This window comes from Podarcis bocagei (genome assembly GCF_964188305.1).
Source record: "Podarcis bocagei genome assembly, chromosome: 4".
NCBI lineage: Eukaryota > Metazoa > Chordata > Lepidosauria > Squamata > Lacertidae > Podarcis > Podarcis bocagei.
The window spans coordinates 6750687-6767738 of NC_138128.1; the positions used below are offsets into that span (position 1 = coordinate 6750687).

The 17052-nt window shown below is 43.9% G+C and overlaps 1 protein-coding gene across 3 annotated transcripts; it reads left to right on the top strand.

Moving 5' to 3' along the window:
* The first annotated feature begins 264 nt into the window (after nucleotides 1-264).
* Nucleotides 265-16587, top strand: LOC308584982 (cytochrome P450 2J2-like). Of its 3 annotated transcripts, XM_081190397.1 has the most exons (9): nucleotides 266-542; nucleotides 1442-1604; nucleotides 8491-8640; nucleotides 8843-9003; nucleotides 9682-9858; nucleotides 11292-11433; nucleotides 14114-14301; nucleotides 14770-14911; nucleotides 16073-16586. In XM_081190397.1, the coding sequence occupies exons 1-9, from the start codon at nucleotides 375-377 to the stop codon at nucleotides 16258-16260; spliced, it is 1479 nt and encodes a 492-aa protein (XP_081046523.1). In that variant the 5' UTR covers nucleotides 266-374; the 3' UTR covers nucleotides 16261-16586. The 3 variants fall into 3 exon arrangements, with proteins under 3 accessions (XP_081046524.1, XP_081046523.1, XP_081046525.1); XM_081190398.1 differs by lacking the exon at nucleotides 14114-14301 and having other exon boundaries at nucleotides 265-542; nucleotides 11292-11516; XM_081190399.1 differs by lacking the exons at nucleotides 266-542; nucleotides 1442-1604 and adding an exon at nucleotides 7720-7996 and having other exon boundaries at nucleotides 16073-16587.
* The last annotated feature ends 465 nt before the right edge of the window (nucleotides 16588-17052 follow it).

Below are 17052 nucleotides of genomic sequence, written 5' to 3' on the forward strand. Positions count from 1 at the left end.
GGGCTTTTCTCATATTCATTTTTTATTTTATGAATATTTGGTACAAAATTCTTTCCCAAACATTTGTGTCACAAAATCAGTCTTAAGATAGCTTGGATTCTAATTACAATTCATCAAACACCCTCTCATTTGCATGACCCATATAAGAATGATTATAGTGTTCAGTTGTATTACATGACTTGCAATCACATTCCAAGGCTATTACCACATGGTATCACACCCATTGTTGCTTATTTGTTTTCAGTAACTGAGCATATATAAGCAGAGAGTACTGCTGATGTCTCTGAGGAAAGCAAAAAGCCCTTAGAGAAAGAGAGTTGAACCTGACCAAGCAACCTAGAAAGAATTAAGGAGAAAGAGACAGCAAGAGAAGGATGGAGGTATGGGCACTTCTGATTGCTCTGCTGGTGGTTCTTCTGATTCTGAACTTCAAGAAACTGCTCTGGTCAAACAGGCATTACCCTCCAGGTCCTCTCCAGCTTCCTCTCATTGGATCCTTGTGGATCCTTGGATTGAAGATTCATGAAGATACTCTCATTAAGGTACTTACATCTTAGTTATAATTCAGTCTGATTTCAGCAATTGCTTTATCTATTTCCCTCAACAATTGTGATATTTCAGCTTAAACAATAGCATCAAATGGTAAATGGTAAATGCCATAAGCCTCCTTTGTAAGAAACTGCAATATATACAAATAATAGGGATAATACAAAGAATATTATTATTAATACTGAAAAGCACCCTCAAAGAAAGAATGGTTTATGAAAATCTTGGAATATGCAAAAATGGCAAAAATTGATAAAATATACTAATTTAGAATCTTTTAAAGAAGATTGGAAAACATTTGCAGCCTATATAAAAAGCTATTTCCTATATGTAAAGACCACAGTGTGGTTTGAAGTGTAAGAAAACAGCAGAATATATTAAGAAACATGTTGGAGAGGATGAAATTAGATAAGATGAAACTTTAAAATGCAATTGTATGTAATTCAAGTTATAAACAAGATGTTGGGTGAGTGGGAAGTCACTTGTTTTGTTGAATTGGAATATAATTGTTGTGCAACAATTATAACTTTCTAAATGGAAAAAAGAATAAAATATTATATTATATTATATTTTTAAAAAGACTGACCACGTAGGTCCTCAGCATTCATTCATGGCAGCCTCTCAACATGGAATTAACCTGCAGGTGCTATTCAATTTCTTAAGCCTGGTGTTGCTTCACTGACAGGGAATGAGAATGCAGGCATAGAGAGCAAACATATAAGAGTGGTATGCAGAGGGAAGGGAGAAGCAGCAGGGAGCAGCCATAACTTGAGCTCTGGACATATGGAAGAATCTACAGAAGGGAGGGAGACTGAAGCTCTCGTATTAAGTTGAAATATCCAACTGCAGGTTTTGAACACATCTTTCCTCTCCTCTATTTTGACCCTAATGGTAGTTGGCAAAGCAACATGGAGATATTTTCACCCTATGGATGGGACATCAACCCATGGTAGTACTGTCTGGATTCCAAGCAGTGAAAGATGCACTCACTGACCACTCTGAAGAATTAGACGAGCGACCACAGACTCCTTTCCTTAGGGCTATGGCAAAAGGAAAGGGTAAGTAGTGAAGAATAAGAATTTTTCCTGGTATTTTCCCAAGAGACAATGTTTAAAGGGCTGTCCAGAGCAAAGGTTCTCTACTATTATTGCACTCAACAGGAAATGGGTTACCTAGGAGTGAACAACTAGGGGCTGAGGTCCTTTCAGTGCCCCCCTAAAATATTTGAGGGGACCACCAGGCTCCCTCTAAGTTCATGACAATTGCCATTCTAATGGTGGGCGTGAGCTGCATAATAATAATAATAATAATAATAATAATAATAATAATAATAAATATTATTTATACTCCACCCTCCCCAGCCAACACCAGATATAAAATAATTGGTTGAACTACAACTTAAAAAACAAGATTAAAACACAACATTAAAATGCAGCCTCGTTTCAGCAGAAACTCAGAAAGGGAGGCGTCAAGGATTACACCCAAACTCTTAACAGAAGGCAATGGCACTAATTGGGCCCCCACAAGAGAAGGCAGTTGGTCCCTCATCCCCATGCCATCCTGACCCAGCCATAGGACCTCTGTCTTTGAAGGATTTAGTTTCAAACGGCTCCCACGTTTCCAAACATCTGGTCAGTGTGTCCGGGGCCGAGTCGGTGTGGCCATCCATCAGCAGATAGCGCTGAGTGTCATCAGCATATTGGTGACAACCCAGCCCAAAACTTCAGACAATCTGGGCAAGGGGGCGCATAAAGATGTTAAAAAGCATCGGGGAGAGGATTGCGCCCTGTGGCACTCCACACCAAGGAGTGGCGTGACAACATCTTCCTCCCTGGCGCCACCCTCTGTCCCTGGTCAGAGATAAAAGAGCACAGCTATGCCCTGTATCCCCACATCGGCGAGGCGGTCGTCCAGAAGATCATGATCAACCTTGTTGAAGGCTGCTGACAAATCTAAGAGAATCAGCGATCCCGACCCACCTCAATCCAGTTTTCTACGGAGATCATCTGTTAGGGCAACCAGAGCCGTCTCGGTACCGAAACCAGGATGGAACCCGGAGTGAAATGGATCTAAAGCTGATGTTTCCTCCAGAAACCTACCAAGCTGTTCACAAAAGAAGACTCTACACATGGACATCACCAGATAGGCAGCATCGAAATCAGATTGATTATATTCTCAGCAGCCAAAGATGGAGAAGCTCTATACAGTCAGCAAAAACAAGACCCAGAGCTGACTGTGGCTCAGATCATCAGCTTCTTATAGCAAAATTCAAGCTTAATGAAGAAAGTAGGAAACCACTGGGCTGGTAAGATACAATCTAAATCAAATCCCTTATGAATACACAGTGGAAGTGAGGAACAGGTTTAAGGACTTAGATTTGGTGGACAGAGTGCCTGAAGAACTATGGATGGAGGCTCACAACATTATACAGGAGGCAGCAATGAAAACCATCCCAATGAAAAGGAAATGCAAGAAAGCAAACTGGCTGTCCAACGAGGCCTTACAAATAGCAGGGGAGAGAAGGCAAGCAAAATGCGAGAGAGATAGTGAAAGATACAGGAAATTGAATGCAGATTTCATAAAAACAGAAAGGAGAGACAAGAAGGCCTTCTTAAACGAGCAATGCAAAGAAATAGAGGAAAACAACAGAATGGGAAGAACCAGAGATCTGTTCAAGAAAACTGGAGATATGAATGAAACATTTCGTACAAATATTACCATAATAAAAGACAAAAGTGGAAAGGACCTAACAGAAGCAGAAGACATCAAGAAGAGGTGGCAAGAATACACAGAGGAATTATACCAGAAAGATATGGATGGCTCGTAGTGTGGTTGATGACCTTGAGCTAGACATCCTGAAGAGTGAAGTCAAATGGGCCTTAGAAAGCACTGCTAATAACAACGCCAGTGGAAGTGATGGTATTCCAGCTGAAAAGATGATGCAGTTAAGGTGCTACACTCAATACACTAGCAAGTCTTGAAAACTCAGCAGTGGCCAGAGTATTGGAGAAGATCAGTCTACATCCCACTCCCAAAGAAGGGCAGTGCCAAAGAATGCTCCAACTACCGCACAATTGCACTCATTTCACACGCTAGCAAGGTTATGCTTAAAATTCTACAAGGAAGGCTCAAGCAGTATGTGGATTGAGAACTCCCAGAAGTGCAAGCTGGATTTAGAAGAGGCAGAGGAACCAGAGACCAAATTGCAAACCTGCGCTGGATTATGGAGAAAGCTAAAGAGTTCCAGAAAGACATCTACTTCTGCTTCATTGACTATGCAAAAGCCTTTGACTGTGTCGACCACAGCAAATTATGGCAAGTTCTTAAAGAAATGGGAGTGCCTGATCACCTCATCTGTCTCCTGAGAAATCTCTATGTGGGACAAGGAGCTACAGTTAGAACTGGATATGGAACAACTGATTGGTTCAAAATTGGAAAAGGAGTACAACAAGGCTGTATATCATCTCCCTGCTTATTTAACTTATATGCAGAATTCATCATGCAAAAGGCTGGGCTGGATGAATCCCAAGCCGAAATTAAGATCGCCGGAAGAAATATCAACAACCTCAGATAGGCAGATGACACAATATTGATGGCAGAAAGTGAGGAGGAATTAAAGAACCTTTTAATGAGGGTGAAAGAGGAGAGCGCAAAATATGGTATGAAGCTCAACATCAAAAAAATGAAGATCATGGTCACTGGTCCCATCACCTCCTGGCAAATAGAAGGGGAAGAAATGGAGGCAGTGAGAGATTTTACTTTCTTGGGCTCCATGATCACTTCAGATGGTGACAGCAGCCACGAAATTAAAAGACTCCTGCTTCTTGGGAGAAAAGCAATGACAAACCTAGACAGCATCTTAAAAAGCAGAGACATCACCTTGCCAACAAAGGTCCGTACAGTAAAAGCTATGGTTTTCCCAGTAGTGATGTATGGAAGTGAGAGCTGGACCATCAAGAAGGCTGATCACCGAAGAATTGATGCTTTTAAATTATGGTGCTGGAGGAGACTCTTGAGAGTCCCATGGACTGCAAGAAGATCAAACCGATCCATTCTTAAGGAAACCAGCCCTGAGTGCTCACTGGAAGGACAGATCGTGAAGCTGAGGCTCCAATACTTTGGCCACCTCATGAGAAGAGAAGACTCCCTGGAAAAGACCCTGATGTTGGGAAATTTGGAGGGCACAAGGAGAAGGGGACGACAGAGGATGAGATGGCTGGATAGTGTTCTTGAAGCTACCAGCATGAGTTTGACCAAACTGCGGGAGGCAGTGGAAGACAGGAGTGCCTGGCGTGCTCTGGTCCATGGGGTCACGAAGAGTCGGACACGACTAAATGACTAAACAACAACAACAATAAAACTGTCAGGGACTGCATCTTGTGTGGGAGAGCCTACCAACCTGACAGCTTGCCAAATCTCTCTTCTCTCACACACCGAGGGACGATAGAGAGCAGAATGGAAGGGCAAGTACCTGAGGGTGTGGACACAATGGGGGCTGGAGCAGGGGGAGTGGGGGCAGGAGAGCCCAGGGGTGCCATAAATGAACTGCAGCAGTACAGCTGGCAGCTGAAATCACAGCTAGATACCCTCACCGGCGAACAAAGACTGCATTTAGAGGCAGAAAGGACTCTCAGAGCCAGTAAAATGCCTTTTTTCCAACCCCTCTAAATACGCAGGTTACCTGGCGAACTATCTAGTCTTTAAAACATGCTCTCTATTTTCTGGACGTGAGAGCAGTGGATTTTAAGTCTGATAAGGACAGAGTGGCATATTTAATTGGCATGTTAGAAGACAATGCTAAAGGATGGACAATTCTTCTAATGGTAGCCAAGCACAGCACCCTCACAAACCTGGGGGAGTTTTGGGAAAGTATGGAAGGAATCTTTAATGATCCGCTGCAGAATGCTACCTCTGCACAACAACTGTTAAACTTCCACCAGGGGAGTGATTCTGTCTCCATGTTATGGACTGCATTCAACTTGTTAGTTCAAAAGCTTGGGTGGCAAGCAAACAGTCAGCTTTTGGCAGCCATATTCTGGGTGGGGTGGAATGAATTGATATTAGATGAACTGGCAAGAATGCTGCCATGGACTCTTTGGATGATGTGGTCCGAGCTTCACTGAAGCTTGGACTGAGGGAGCAACAGTGGAAGTTGAAGAGGCGGCAAGGACGGCCCATGTTTGTAAAAAGCCACATTCCCAACATGCCTGAGCAGAGAGTTGGCAGCATGCCCAGACAAGGAGACCTTCCAGAGCAGATGCAACTGGGCTCAGCAGGGAGGGGAAACCCTGGAACAGCTTGAATGGCGGGGGGCCAATGTCACAAACGTTGCTTTGCATGTGGGCAATCTGGACATTTGGCTAGACAGTGTCCAAGCAAGAAGACTGGGGGTTTTCCGTCTGGGGCTTATGTAGAGGGACGTCCAAAATCTAAGGAAGCACTGGCAGGAAACGGGAAGCCCAAGTCCATGAAGCTGCCGGCAGCTGGGAAGGAAGTCAGTAACTGAGCCCTCAGATTGAAACGGCGGTTCCTGGGATCACGGTGCCAGTGACACTACAACTCCCAGGCAGCTGCAGGGTGCATGTCCAGGGACTCATAGACTCAGGGGCTTCCGTGCACTTTTTAGACTCAGACTTTGTGGAGCAGCAGAAGCTGGGCACGCGGAGACAAGACGCCCCATTGGAAGTGCTACCAATTTATGGCAGGCCGTTGGCGGGGGGGAGGAGGCAATTTGCCTATGCCACATGGCCCATGGGAGTGGAGTTGCCAGGCCACAAGGAGACAATGATGTTTCACATCACCACGTTAGCTCACAAAGCATGATCCAGTAATAGCATGGGTGCAGCGTTCTTTAACGTTTGATTCAGCTTACTGCCAAGCACACTGCCTAGGGTTCGAAGCGCCAATAGAGGTAGGAGCCAAGGGGGCAGAGGAGGGGGGGGAAGTCATGGGGGAGGAGAGCTCCATACCCCCACAGTATAAGGCCTATAGGGCTGTGTTCTGTGAAAAGGAGGCAGAAGGTTACCCACCCCACAGACCTTATGATTGCAAAATAGACTTGGTGCCTGGTGCCAAGATACCCACCTATACCCATCTATATTCCATGTCGGAAGCAGAATTAGCCAACTTGCGGGAGTTTCTGAAGAAGAACTTGGAACGTGAGTTTATTAGGCTGTCATGAGCACCTGGTGGGTCACCAGTGTTCTTTGTGAACAAGAAAGACACCCCAGAAAGACGTCTCATGGTGGACTACAGAAAAAACAACAGCCTCATGATTCCTAGTCAATACCCCTTGGCACATATTGGTGACCTGCTGGAGAGGTTACAGTCGGTGAAATTTTTTACCAAGCTGGATCTGAGGGGGGCATACAATTTGATACATGTTAGACAAGGGGACAAGTGGAAAATGGCTCGGAATACCAGATTTGGAAGCTTTGAATACTTAGTTATGCCTTTGGGGCTACAATCGGGCACGGCCACATTCCAGGTGTTCATCAATCATGTACTGGCAGATTTATTGGACAATACAGTTTTGTGTTACCTAGATGACGTGCTTATCTACTCTGAGAACCCAGAAGAGCACGTGCGACACGTGACGGAGGTGCTGCATATACTAAGGACACACCACCTCTAGGCGAAATTGGAAAAGTGCCAGTTTCATGTCAAGGGCATGGAATTTGGGGTTATCACGTCTCTCCTGAAGGAGTGTACATGGACCTAGCCAAGGTGCAGGCGGTGTTAGATTGGCAGAAGCCAAAGACTAAGAAAGATACACAGAGATTCTTAGGCTTTGCTAATTATTACCACAAGTTCATGCCCAATTATTCTTGGCTCATGGCTTTCCTTACAGACTCCTGGAGGAGCAAGAAGCCGTTCTTCTGGACAGAGGAGGCACAAGATGCATTTGAGAAGCTCAAGGAGATGTTCACAGCGGAGGAGTACCTGCACCACACAGATCCACATTGGCCGTTGGTGGTGGAGACGGGGGTGTCAGAAAGTGCCATAGGAGCTGTGTTGCTACAAGAAGACCGTAACAGAGATTTGAGGCTGTGTGCCTTCCACTCCCAAAAGGTGAATGCTTCAAAACGGAATTGCACCATTTGGGAGAGAGAATTGCTTGCCATAAAAGAAGCGCTGGGGGTGTGGAGACATTTCCTCAAAGGAGCACAACACTAAGTGGAGGTACACGGACCACAAGAACTTAGAACACTGGTAAATGGTGAGGCATCTTAATCAGAGGCAAATTAGATTGGCAAAGTTTTTTTGCTCTTTTCAACTTCCGAATCTGATACATGCCGGGGCACCAGAACCAGAGGGCGGACGTCCTGTCCCGGAAGCTGGAGTATCTGGAGGGGGAGTCAGACACCGGGCTGAGGCATATTCTGAAACCGGAACAGTTACAGCTGGTGGCAGCACCCGTAGTTGAAACCACAGACTTCAAGAGACAGATGTAAGTGGATCGAATAGTACTCTTCCAATCCTGTATGATGACTTTATCTCCCCCCAAAAATTTCCAAGCAATCCTCCATGTTTAAAAACAATAAATCCTTCATTTTTATTTTAACAGGAAACTCTCCTCTGTAATCTTTTATTTTAAAATAATCCATAGTTATTTACTTGTATATTCATTATTTTACACCCAGTTGTATTTCTTGCGATCACATTACCGGTAGGGAAATTTAGCAAGAGAAAAAGAAAAGAACTTCCATTTCGACCACTTGCATTCTTTTCCCACTACCATCACCAGAAGCTTGATAGATTTCCCCTTTAAATTCCCTCCAATTTGTACTCAGAATCCTTTCTGCATCATCTTGTAATTCTTTGCTTTACAGAGACTAAGCAGCTCTTACATGCAAGGATATGAACTTCAGTAAACATTGTTCTGAGATGGCAACTTTTTACATTGATTTCTGTAAGTAATAATTTCTCATTGATTTTCCATAGGTATTATATTGTCAAATGGTCACACCTGGAGGCAACAAAGACAGTTTGGTGTAGTTACTATGCGGAAGCTGGGGCTGGGGAAGAAAGGCATGGAGCACCAAATAGCAGAGGAGGCTCATCAGCTGGTGGAGGTTTTTGCACGTTCAAAGGGTATGTGATACTAAGTGATGGTGCTGAGCTGGCGTATGAAGATTTATTTGTGTAGTACCTCTGTCCATTTTAGAAAGGAATGTGATATGTTTTTCTTGCTTCCTAAAGGAGATCCCAGCAGTTTCTGTTGGCCACCATAAAATCCCATTCTCAGTATGAACAGGAGCAGCTGAACTAACATTAGTATAACTTTATTTTGCAGGACAGCCACTTGACCCCTCCATGCCCATCGCTAATTCAGTCTCCAACGTGATATGTGCTGTGGCTTTTGGGCACCGGTTTCCTCTTGAAGATGAACGGTTCCAGAAGCTGATAGAAGCCATGGATTTTGTCCTAACATTTGTAGCTAGCTTTGTTCATGGTGTGAGTAGTCATTTTCATTCATACTATGCCAAAGAGGTCTCCCTAAATACCACAAATCAGTATTTTGAAATTGATCTGAGATAAGGGCCACTTAATGTCTCACAGCCTGATCAATTTCTCATGATTACCATTGAGATTTTTTTAAAAAAAGGAGTAGGAAGAGTTTAGTTTTTTGTGATGAAAGATCAGAATTACTTGACTGGCAAACTGGAAGATTTAATAAAGACAACTAAAAATTTAAAAAATGGAGAAGTGTACATTTTGAACGATGGCTGTCTTTCCATTTGTGTATTAGGGAAATTTGCTTTTAAATGCGAACTTACTTGAATTCCCCCCACACCCTATTCTCCACCCACACCCACCTACCATAAAAGCCACTAACGTGTTCCAGGAGGGGTCCTCTGATTGTGCCCAGTTTTGGAATGATGCCTGGGAGCTGGGAAAATATTTTGAGCCATAGTTTTCTTTCTCATTTTCAGCTAGGGATAATTCATAGAACCCAATCATTGTGAGATTCGAGAAAAGCGATGGACACCTTCCTTCTTCTTAGTGAGAAACTAATATGCTAGCTCTGGAGAATAATGCAGATCATGTTTTTTAAAGTGCCAATCCAAAGCACAAACAGTGTGACCAAGCTTCCTCGTGGTAATGGCAGCATTTCTGCTATCTTTCCTTTAGCTTTATGAAATTCTTCCATGGCTCATGAAACATCTCCCAGGGCCCCACAAGAAGGCCTTGTCCTGCTCAGAGATGGTGCTTTCATTTGCAAAGGAGGAGATAGAGAAGCATAAGGAGAATCAGTCTCTGCATGATCCACAAGATCTCATTGATTTCTATCTGCTTCAGATGGAAAAAGTAAGTATTTGCTTTGAAGCTGAATTCTGCTCATCCAATGAATCATTACATTCCCTGTTATAAGTGAATACTACTCTCTTGCCTGTAAACCAGCATCCTTTTTCCTGAATTTCAGTTGAAAATGGCATTGAGGTCCCACCAAATATTTCTCAAAGTCAATTTAGATGCTAAAGTGGGTTGACATCCATCCATAAGAATCTATAGAAATGGCTAGGAAATGTGAGCTTAAAGGACTGGAAACTGAAGTGTGTTAAGGGGTCTTGCTTTGGAGCATTCCTTCTGTACATAAATTATTTTGGATTGATGTTCATCTGACATTCAAATGTGGACTGAAAAAACAGAAAATCCTAAACAAAATGCTCTTAAACTAGAGTATGACTTCAAATTCCCGTCTCATCCATCTTCACATACTAGAAAGGCCAAAATATATTTTCATCCTTCCCTCTTTGAACAATGCTTATCATGATGACAAACAAATGGTTAAATATGTTTAGTGTTAAGCACCATATTTCACCATAACTTTTATGCCAATTATTCTTTTCAAAAAAGGGGTGTGTGACGATTATTGGTGAAAAACCAAAGCATAACTCTTAATCGAGGAAACAGTGTTTATGTAGAAACATAATTATGTTTATATTGCTTATTACTTGTTACTAACTGTTTTTGGTGTGATTAGGATGCACAGAATATGTGTGAACAGGTACAGGAAGGATAATAGGTAGTCCAAACTGGGGCAAGGCATTCTCATGCACGCTTACAATGCCCTGTGACCATTATGTGGTGAATGCTTTGGGACTGATTTGAAAAAAGGAGCTCGACTATTATATGGCGGTGACCATTAGGCAGTGAAATATGTAGCACACATTTTGAATATCTGCTGCCAGAGTTTCCGTTGGATCCCTCTCTTCATTCCAGTATTGGGTTATTATGCCAACTCACAGATCCTGAAATCTAGCACCAGCAGCTACTGCGATATACAGAGGAGAGAGTGTGTGGGTTTCTTATCATAACCAGCTATGAAGCAGAGGGCCGGTCCACCCACGAGGCAGGCTGTGAGAGCTGCCTTGGGCAGTGGAATGCCAACAGGAGGCATCTCTGGGGATGTGCTGCCTAGCCAGCTGCTAGTGGAGAAGCAAAGGGGGCAGCTTCTGTCAAGATTTCACCAAAATCTTTCAAGATCTCACCTAGTCCCCAGTTGCTGTTGCCACTTTGTGGGCACTGCTGTGCAATCTAGGTAAGGCAGGTGGCAGCGACAGTACAGCGATGGTGGCAACATCTTCTCATTTCACCTCAGGCAGTGTAAGAGGACACCCCACCCCTCATGAAGCATGTGTGGATGGTATGGTAATAAGTGGGGGAAGGAAGATAAAGTGCTGAAGGACAGAATGTAATGCATGTAAATGACATGTCACTTCCCCCATTTTCAACACCAGAGCAAGAATGACCCAGAGTCCACCTATAATGAAGAAAACTTGGCCCAGTGCATTTTTGACCTCTTTGTAGCAGGGACAGAGACAACCACCGGTTCTCTGAAATGGGCACTTCTCCTCCTGGCAAGTCATCCAGATGTCCAAGGTGAGAGAGGAGAGCCAGGACTTCTCTTGATCACTAGGGTGGAGCATAATTCTTTAAAGCTTTCATATTGGAAAGAGTTAAAAGTGAAAATAAAAAAATTCCTTCCAGTAGCACCTTAAAGACCAACTAAGTTAGTTCTTGGTATGAGCTTGGTATGAGCTTTCGTGTGCATGCACACTTCACTTCTTCTTGAAGAAGTGTGCATGCACACGAAAGCTCATACCAAGAACTAACTTAGTTGGTCTTTAAGGTGCTACTGGAAGGAATTTTTTTATTTTGACTATGGCAGACCAACACGGCTACCTATCTACTACAGTTAAAAGTGAGTTTATGATGTAAGTTTTGGAAGCCAAATATTATTGAAATAAGCTAAAAGTTTTTGACTTACATATCTGGAAAGATCATTCTCCCCCACCACTTTTATGGAACCTATAATTGTAGGGTTGGAAAGGACCCCAAGGGTCTCCTGCCTCTCTGTGCTCCATTACATGAGGGACACAGGTGGCGCTGTGGTCTAAAGCAGTGAGCCCCTTGTGCTTGCTGATTACAAGGTTGGCAGTTCAAATCCGTGTGACAGGATGAGCTTCTGTTGCTCTGTCCAAGCTTCTGCCAACCTAGCAGTTCGAAAGCACGTCAAAGTGCAAGTAGATAAATAGGTATTGCTGCAGTGGGAAGGTAAACACCGTTTCCATGCACTCTGGCACTCATCATGGTGTCCAGTTGCACCAGAAGTTTATACACACACACACACACACACACACACATATATAATTTTTATTTAATTCATAGAATTCATAGAAAGGGAACCCAAGAGTCAACTAGTCCTACCCTTTGCAATGTAGGAATAATATATGCACACATATAGACACACTGGGACGCGGGTGGCGCTGTGGTCTAAACCACAGAGCCTAGGCCTTGCCGATCAGAAGGTTGGCAGATCAAATCCCTGCGATGGGGTGAGCTCCCGTTGCTCGGTCCCTGCTCCTGCCAACCTAGCAGTTCGAAAGCACGTCAAAGTGCAAGTAGATAAATAGGTATTGCTGCAGTGGGAAGGTAAACACTGTTTCCATGCACTCTGGCACTCATCATGGTGTCCAGTTGCACCAGAAGTTTATATATATATATATATATATATATATATATATATATATATATGTTTTTGGTGTCTTCGGGTGTCTTCCCGTGTAAGAGTTGGGGTGTCTAGGCGACGTTTCGACGAGGTCTCACTCGTCATCTTCAGGCTGGTGCTTTCGGCTTCTTGTTACTGTTCTAGTAACAAGAAGCCGAAAGCACCAGCCTGAAGATGACGAGTGAGACCTCGTCGAAACGTCGCCTAGACACCCCAACTCTTACACGGGAAGACACCCGAAGACACCAAAACCTACATTCCTGTACCCGTGAAAATCTACGAAAGCATATATATATATATATACACACACACACACACACACACACACACATTATATATATATATATATATATATATATATATATATATATATATATATATATATATTTTATTTATACCCCTCCCCTCCCCAGCCAAGACCGGGCTCAGGGCGGCTAACAACCAATAATAAAAACAAGTTGATTAAAATACAATTTAAAAGATTAAGATACAACATTAAAACAATTAGGGAGCAATCTCTTCATAGGAGGAGAAAGGAAAAAGAAAGAGGGGGAAGGAATCAAATTGATTCTGAGCCAAAGGCCAGGTGGAACAACTCTGTCTTACAGGCCCTGCGAAAAGAGATCAGATCCTGCATGACCCTGGTCTCAAGAGACAGAGCATCCCACCAGGCTGGAGCCAGTGTTGAGAAGGCCCTGGCTCTGGTTGAGGCTAATCTAGCTTCCTTAGGGCCTGGGACCTCCAGGGTGTTGCTATATATGGACCTTAAGGTCCTCCGTGGGGCATACCAGGAGAGGCGGTCCCGTAGGTACAAGGGTTCTAGGCAGTGAAGGGCTTTAAAAGTCAAAACCAGCACCTTAAATCTGATCCTGTACTCCGCTGGGAGCCAATGCAGCTGCAATATATATATATATTATCCAGTAGCACCTTATTGGCCAACTACATTTGTTCTTGGTATGAGCTTTTGTGTGCATGCACACTTCTTCAGATACACACAAAAGCTCATACCAAGAACAAACTTAGTTGGTCTCTAAGGTGCTACTGGACACATAACCCAGAAAACTATCTGTGGACAAAGACTGGCTCCTTCATCTCCTTCCTTTGGCTGAACTTAACCGTCCAGAGGTCCTTTACTTTTACGTTTACATGCATAACATTAGCCAAAGATCAGGTGAGGAAATGAGTATTAATGAAACTAAGTAGGAAATATTGAGAGCCAGGGATGGAGAATATACACACACACAGGCACATGCGTGCGCGCGCACACACACACACATTACAGACAGCCTTTGATCCCAGCCCTTCAGCAAATCCAGGCCCCAGAAACATCTGAGATAAGCTTCACTTTCAAAGAATTCACACCTGGGATCTAGAGTGGGGAAGAACCACGTACACAGACTTGAGCTCTTTGGAGGACCAGGTGAGCTGAAAATGCAAGACACTGGGACTCATTCACAGAGATTTATGGAATATGTTCAAGGGAATTAAATGTCCATCTGAAATAAAATGCAGTATTCAAAATAAACCTTCTGTTTCCATCATTTTCTTCAGATAAAATGCACAAGGAAATAGAAGATGTCATAGGTTCTGCTCACTCAATCTGCTATCAAGATAAGAAGAAACTGCCCTACACCAATGCTGTGATTCATGAAATGCAGCGCTTTAAATATGTCCTTTTCTTTGGGTTACCTAGGCAATGTACAAAGGATTTGAAGCTGCGTGGTTTTCTCATTCCCAAGGTATAACAGTGTGATACAGCTGCACTCCTGTAGCTCAAGAGCAAAGAGCAGCAGAAGGTTGCATATTGAGAGATGCTGCCAGGCATACAGGAACTTCCTGTCTAGTCAAAAATCTGAAGGGCAAGAGCAGGAGCTCCATCTGCAGACATGTTTCACCATCAGCAAGTGCCATTCCATCGGGCAATTGTGGCAGGGGAGGAGCCTGAAGTATCCAGAGGTCTCACCTGGGTTGTGAGCTTTCATTTTAAAAGAGGTGGGGGAAAGTCCTCTTGTGTTCCTGCCTATTCAGAAAGTTTTTCAAGGTGAAGAATACACCCCCCAATACACACACACACACACACACACACACACACACACACACAAATATATATCACATGTATCTGCAATGATTAGTCTTGGAATAGTGTGGGACAATCCAGAAATGTTTTGATCTGAATGCATTCCAAGTCACTTGTTTCTTATTTGCAGGGGACTATTATTGTTCCTGATCTACGCTCTGTTCTTCTTGATCCAACACGATGGGAGACACCTGCAGAGTTCAACCCAAATCATTTCTTGGACAAGGATGGACAATATGTGGCTCGAGAAGAATATCTCCCATTTGGTGCAGGTAAACGCAGAAGACCAAGCTACGTTGTGATCTGTAGATGTGCTTACTGGTCTGCTTCCAGGAAATGACATCAGCAGCAGCACATGAGGGAGTGGGCCGGAGCAGTAGCAGCGTCCTTCTGGCTGGAGGGGCAGCGCTGGTCAGCAGAATGGGGCAGGGCAGTGACAAGTTAAGGGCATCTCTGGATTGGTGGCTTGGGAACCACACATGCACATACACTTATGTGGCCTCCGTCTGGACCTCCCAACATTTGCCACCCCTGCCCTGTCCCTGAGAGAGGCAACACTGCCAGCACCAGGATACTGCTGTTCCCCATCTCACATCACACTGCAAGCCATCCAACTTCTTTTCAGGCAGCAAGGCTAAGGCTATCTTTTCATGGGGTACTATTTAGCCTGGTTTGAAAGCACACTCAGAACTGAGGAAAGCATGCCACTTCCTTACTTCTCCTACTCTGAAATCAAAAGAATATTATTCCTGCAGAAATTCAGCAGACATCATCACTGCTAACTTACAAATTCTCCAAAGGTCAGATTCATGTGCTTTTCCCTACAGCATTCAGAAATCGAGTTCCTACCAATGTGAGGTAAGTCTGACAGGAAAATTACTTTATGCTCTTAACCCCTTTCTGCATTGCTGATTTGGACAGTTGACAAAAGTTTTCCTTTCATTTTTTTAAGTCAAGTTTTATTGAAAGTTTTGTATATGAGACACAATAAACATCATGCCAATCTAAAAAGGGAAATAGAAAAAGATGAGGAAAGGAAGAAAAGAAAGAAAAGAAGAAAAGCAAATTACCTCTATCAAAATTAAATATTCACCCTTATTCTACATACAGAAAAGTGAGCCCTCCCGGCTCCCACTTGGGACCTAGACCCTCTTTCCCCAGTTTCTAGCCCTTCATTTTCAATCCATCCCCTTCCTCAGTGTATCTTCCTTGGTATGAGATAGGGAACTTCGAACAAAACATAAGTATAACAAGAAGAAAGAAAGGTTAGCACGGACCAGGCTTGGAAAATTGACAGCAGCCTTGATGATTTCGCTATCCTATCTATGTCTAGTTTTCCAAAGTATTAAGGAGAATGTTTATAACTACAAAGCAATGAACATGGGAAAGTAAATTCTTGCTCACTTGTTGTCTTTCACTTTTCCCATCCTCAGGGTCTCGCATATGTTTGGGAATGCAGCTGGCAAAGATCGAAATCTTCATCTTCCTGACCAGCCTGCTGAGGGCATTCAGCTTCCAGCTACCAGAAGGAGTCAAAGAACTCAGTAAAGAGGCTACAATAGGGACTACAGCACATCCCCATCCTTATAAACTCTGTGCTGTTCCCCGTTGCAACACATAAGAAGATAGGAAAATATTAGGGGCTGCACCCCTGCTTCCTGCACTTGGTGACCCCTTGGCCACTCCTGACACATGAACCCCCTAGCATTTCCCCTTCCCTTCCCATCTCATCCCATGCAACTACTGAGGTCTCTTTTCACCTTCGCAGCTCCATTTCTGAAGCCACTTCTCTCTTATCTTCTGCAGCTCTGCTTTGCATCCATTTCCCCCTTCACCCCATTTCCTCCTTTTCTTCAGTCCCTTTCATTCCCCTGTTTTCATCTTCATCCCTATCCCCATGCCTCCTTACTCCCTCCTTTTTGAAAACTTTCCTTTGAATCCCCATTCTTACTCTCACACCCTTCCCCCCTCTACTTCAAATCTCCCTTACACACACATTCACACACGTCCTTCTCTCTCCTGCTTCTGTAGCCCCCTTTCAACACACACTCCATGCTATGTTATTGTATCTTTAAGATGAGTAGACCAGTGTTTCCCAACCTTTTTTGGGCAAAGCACACTTGTTTGATGAAAAAAATCTCGAGGCACACCACCATTACAGCCCCGTGACGTCAGCGCGCAGCGTCACGCCGGGAGGGATGCACGAAAGTGTAAGTTTCAATTTTTTCCCCTCCCCCTTGCCGGGGAACCTCCAAGCTTTGGGGGTGGGGGGGGGGGAGGAGGCAGCAAAGCGAGGGACTGAGGGACTCCTCCAACGACAAGGGTTGGGGAAGAAGAGAAAGGGCTATTCCGCTCCAGTCCTTTCTGAAGAAGCTGAGGGTGGGGGTCCTCCGGCGCCTTCGGCGAAACGGCG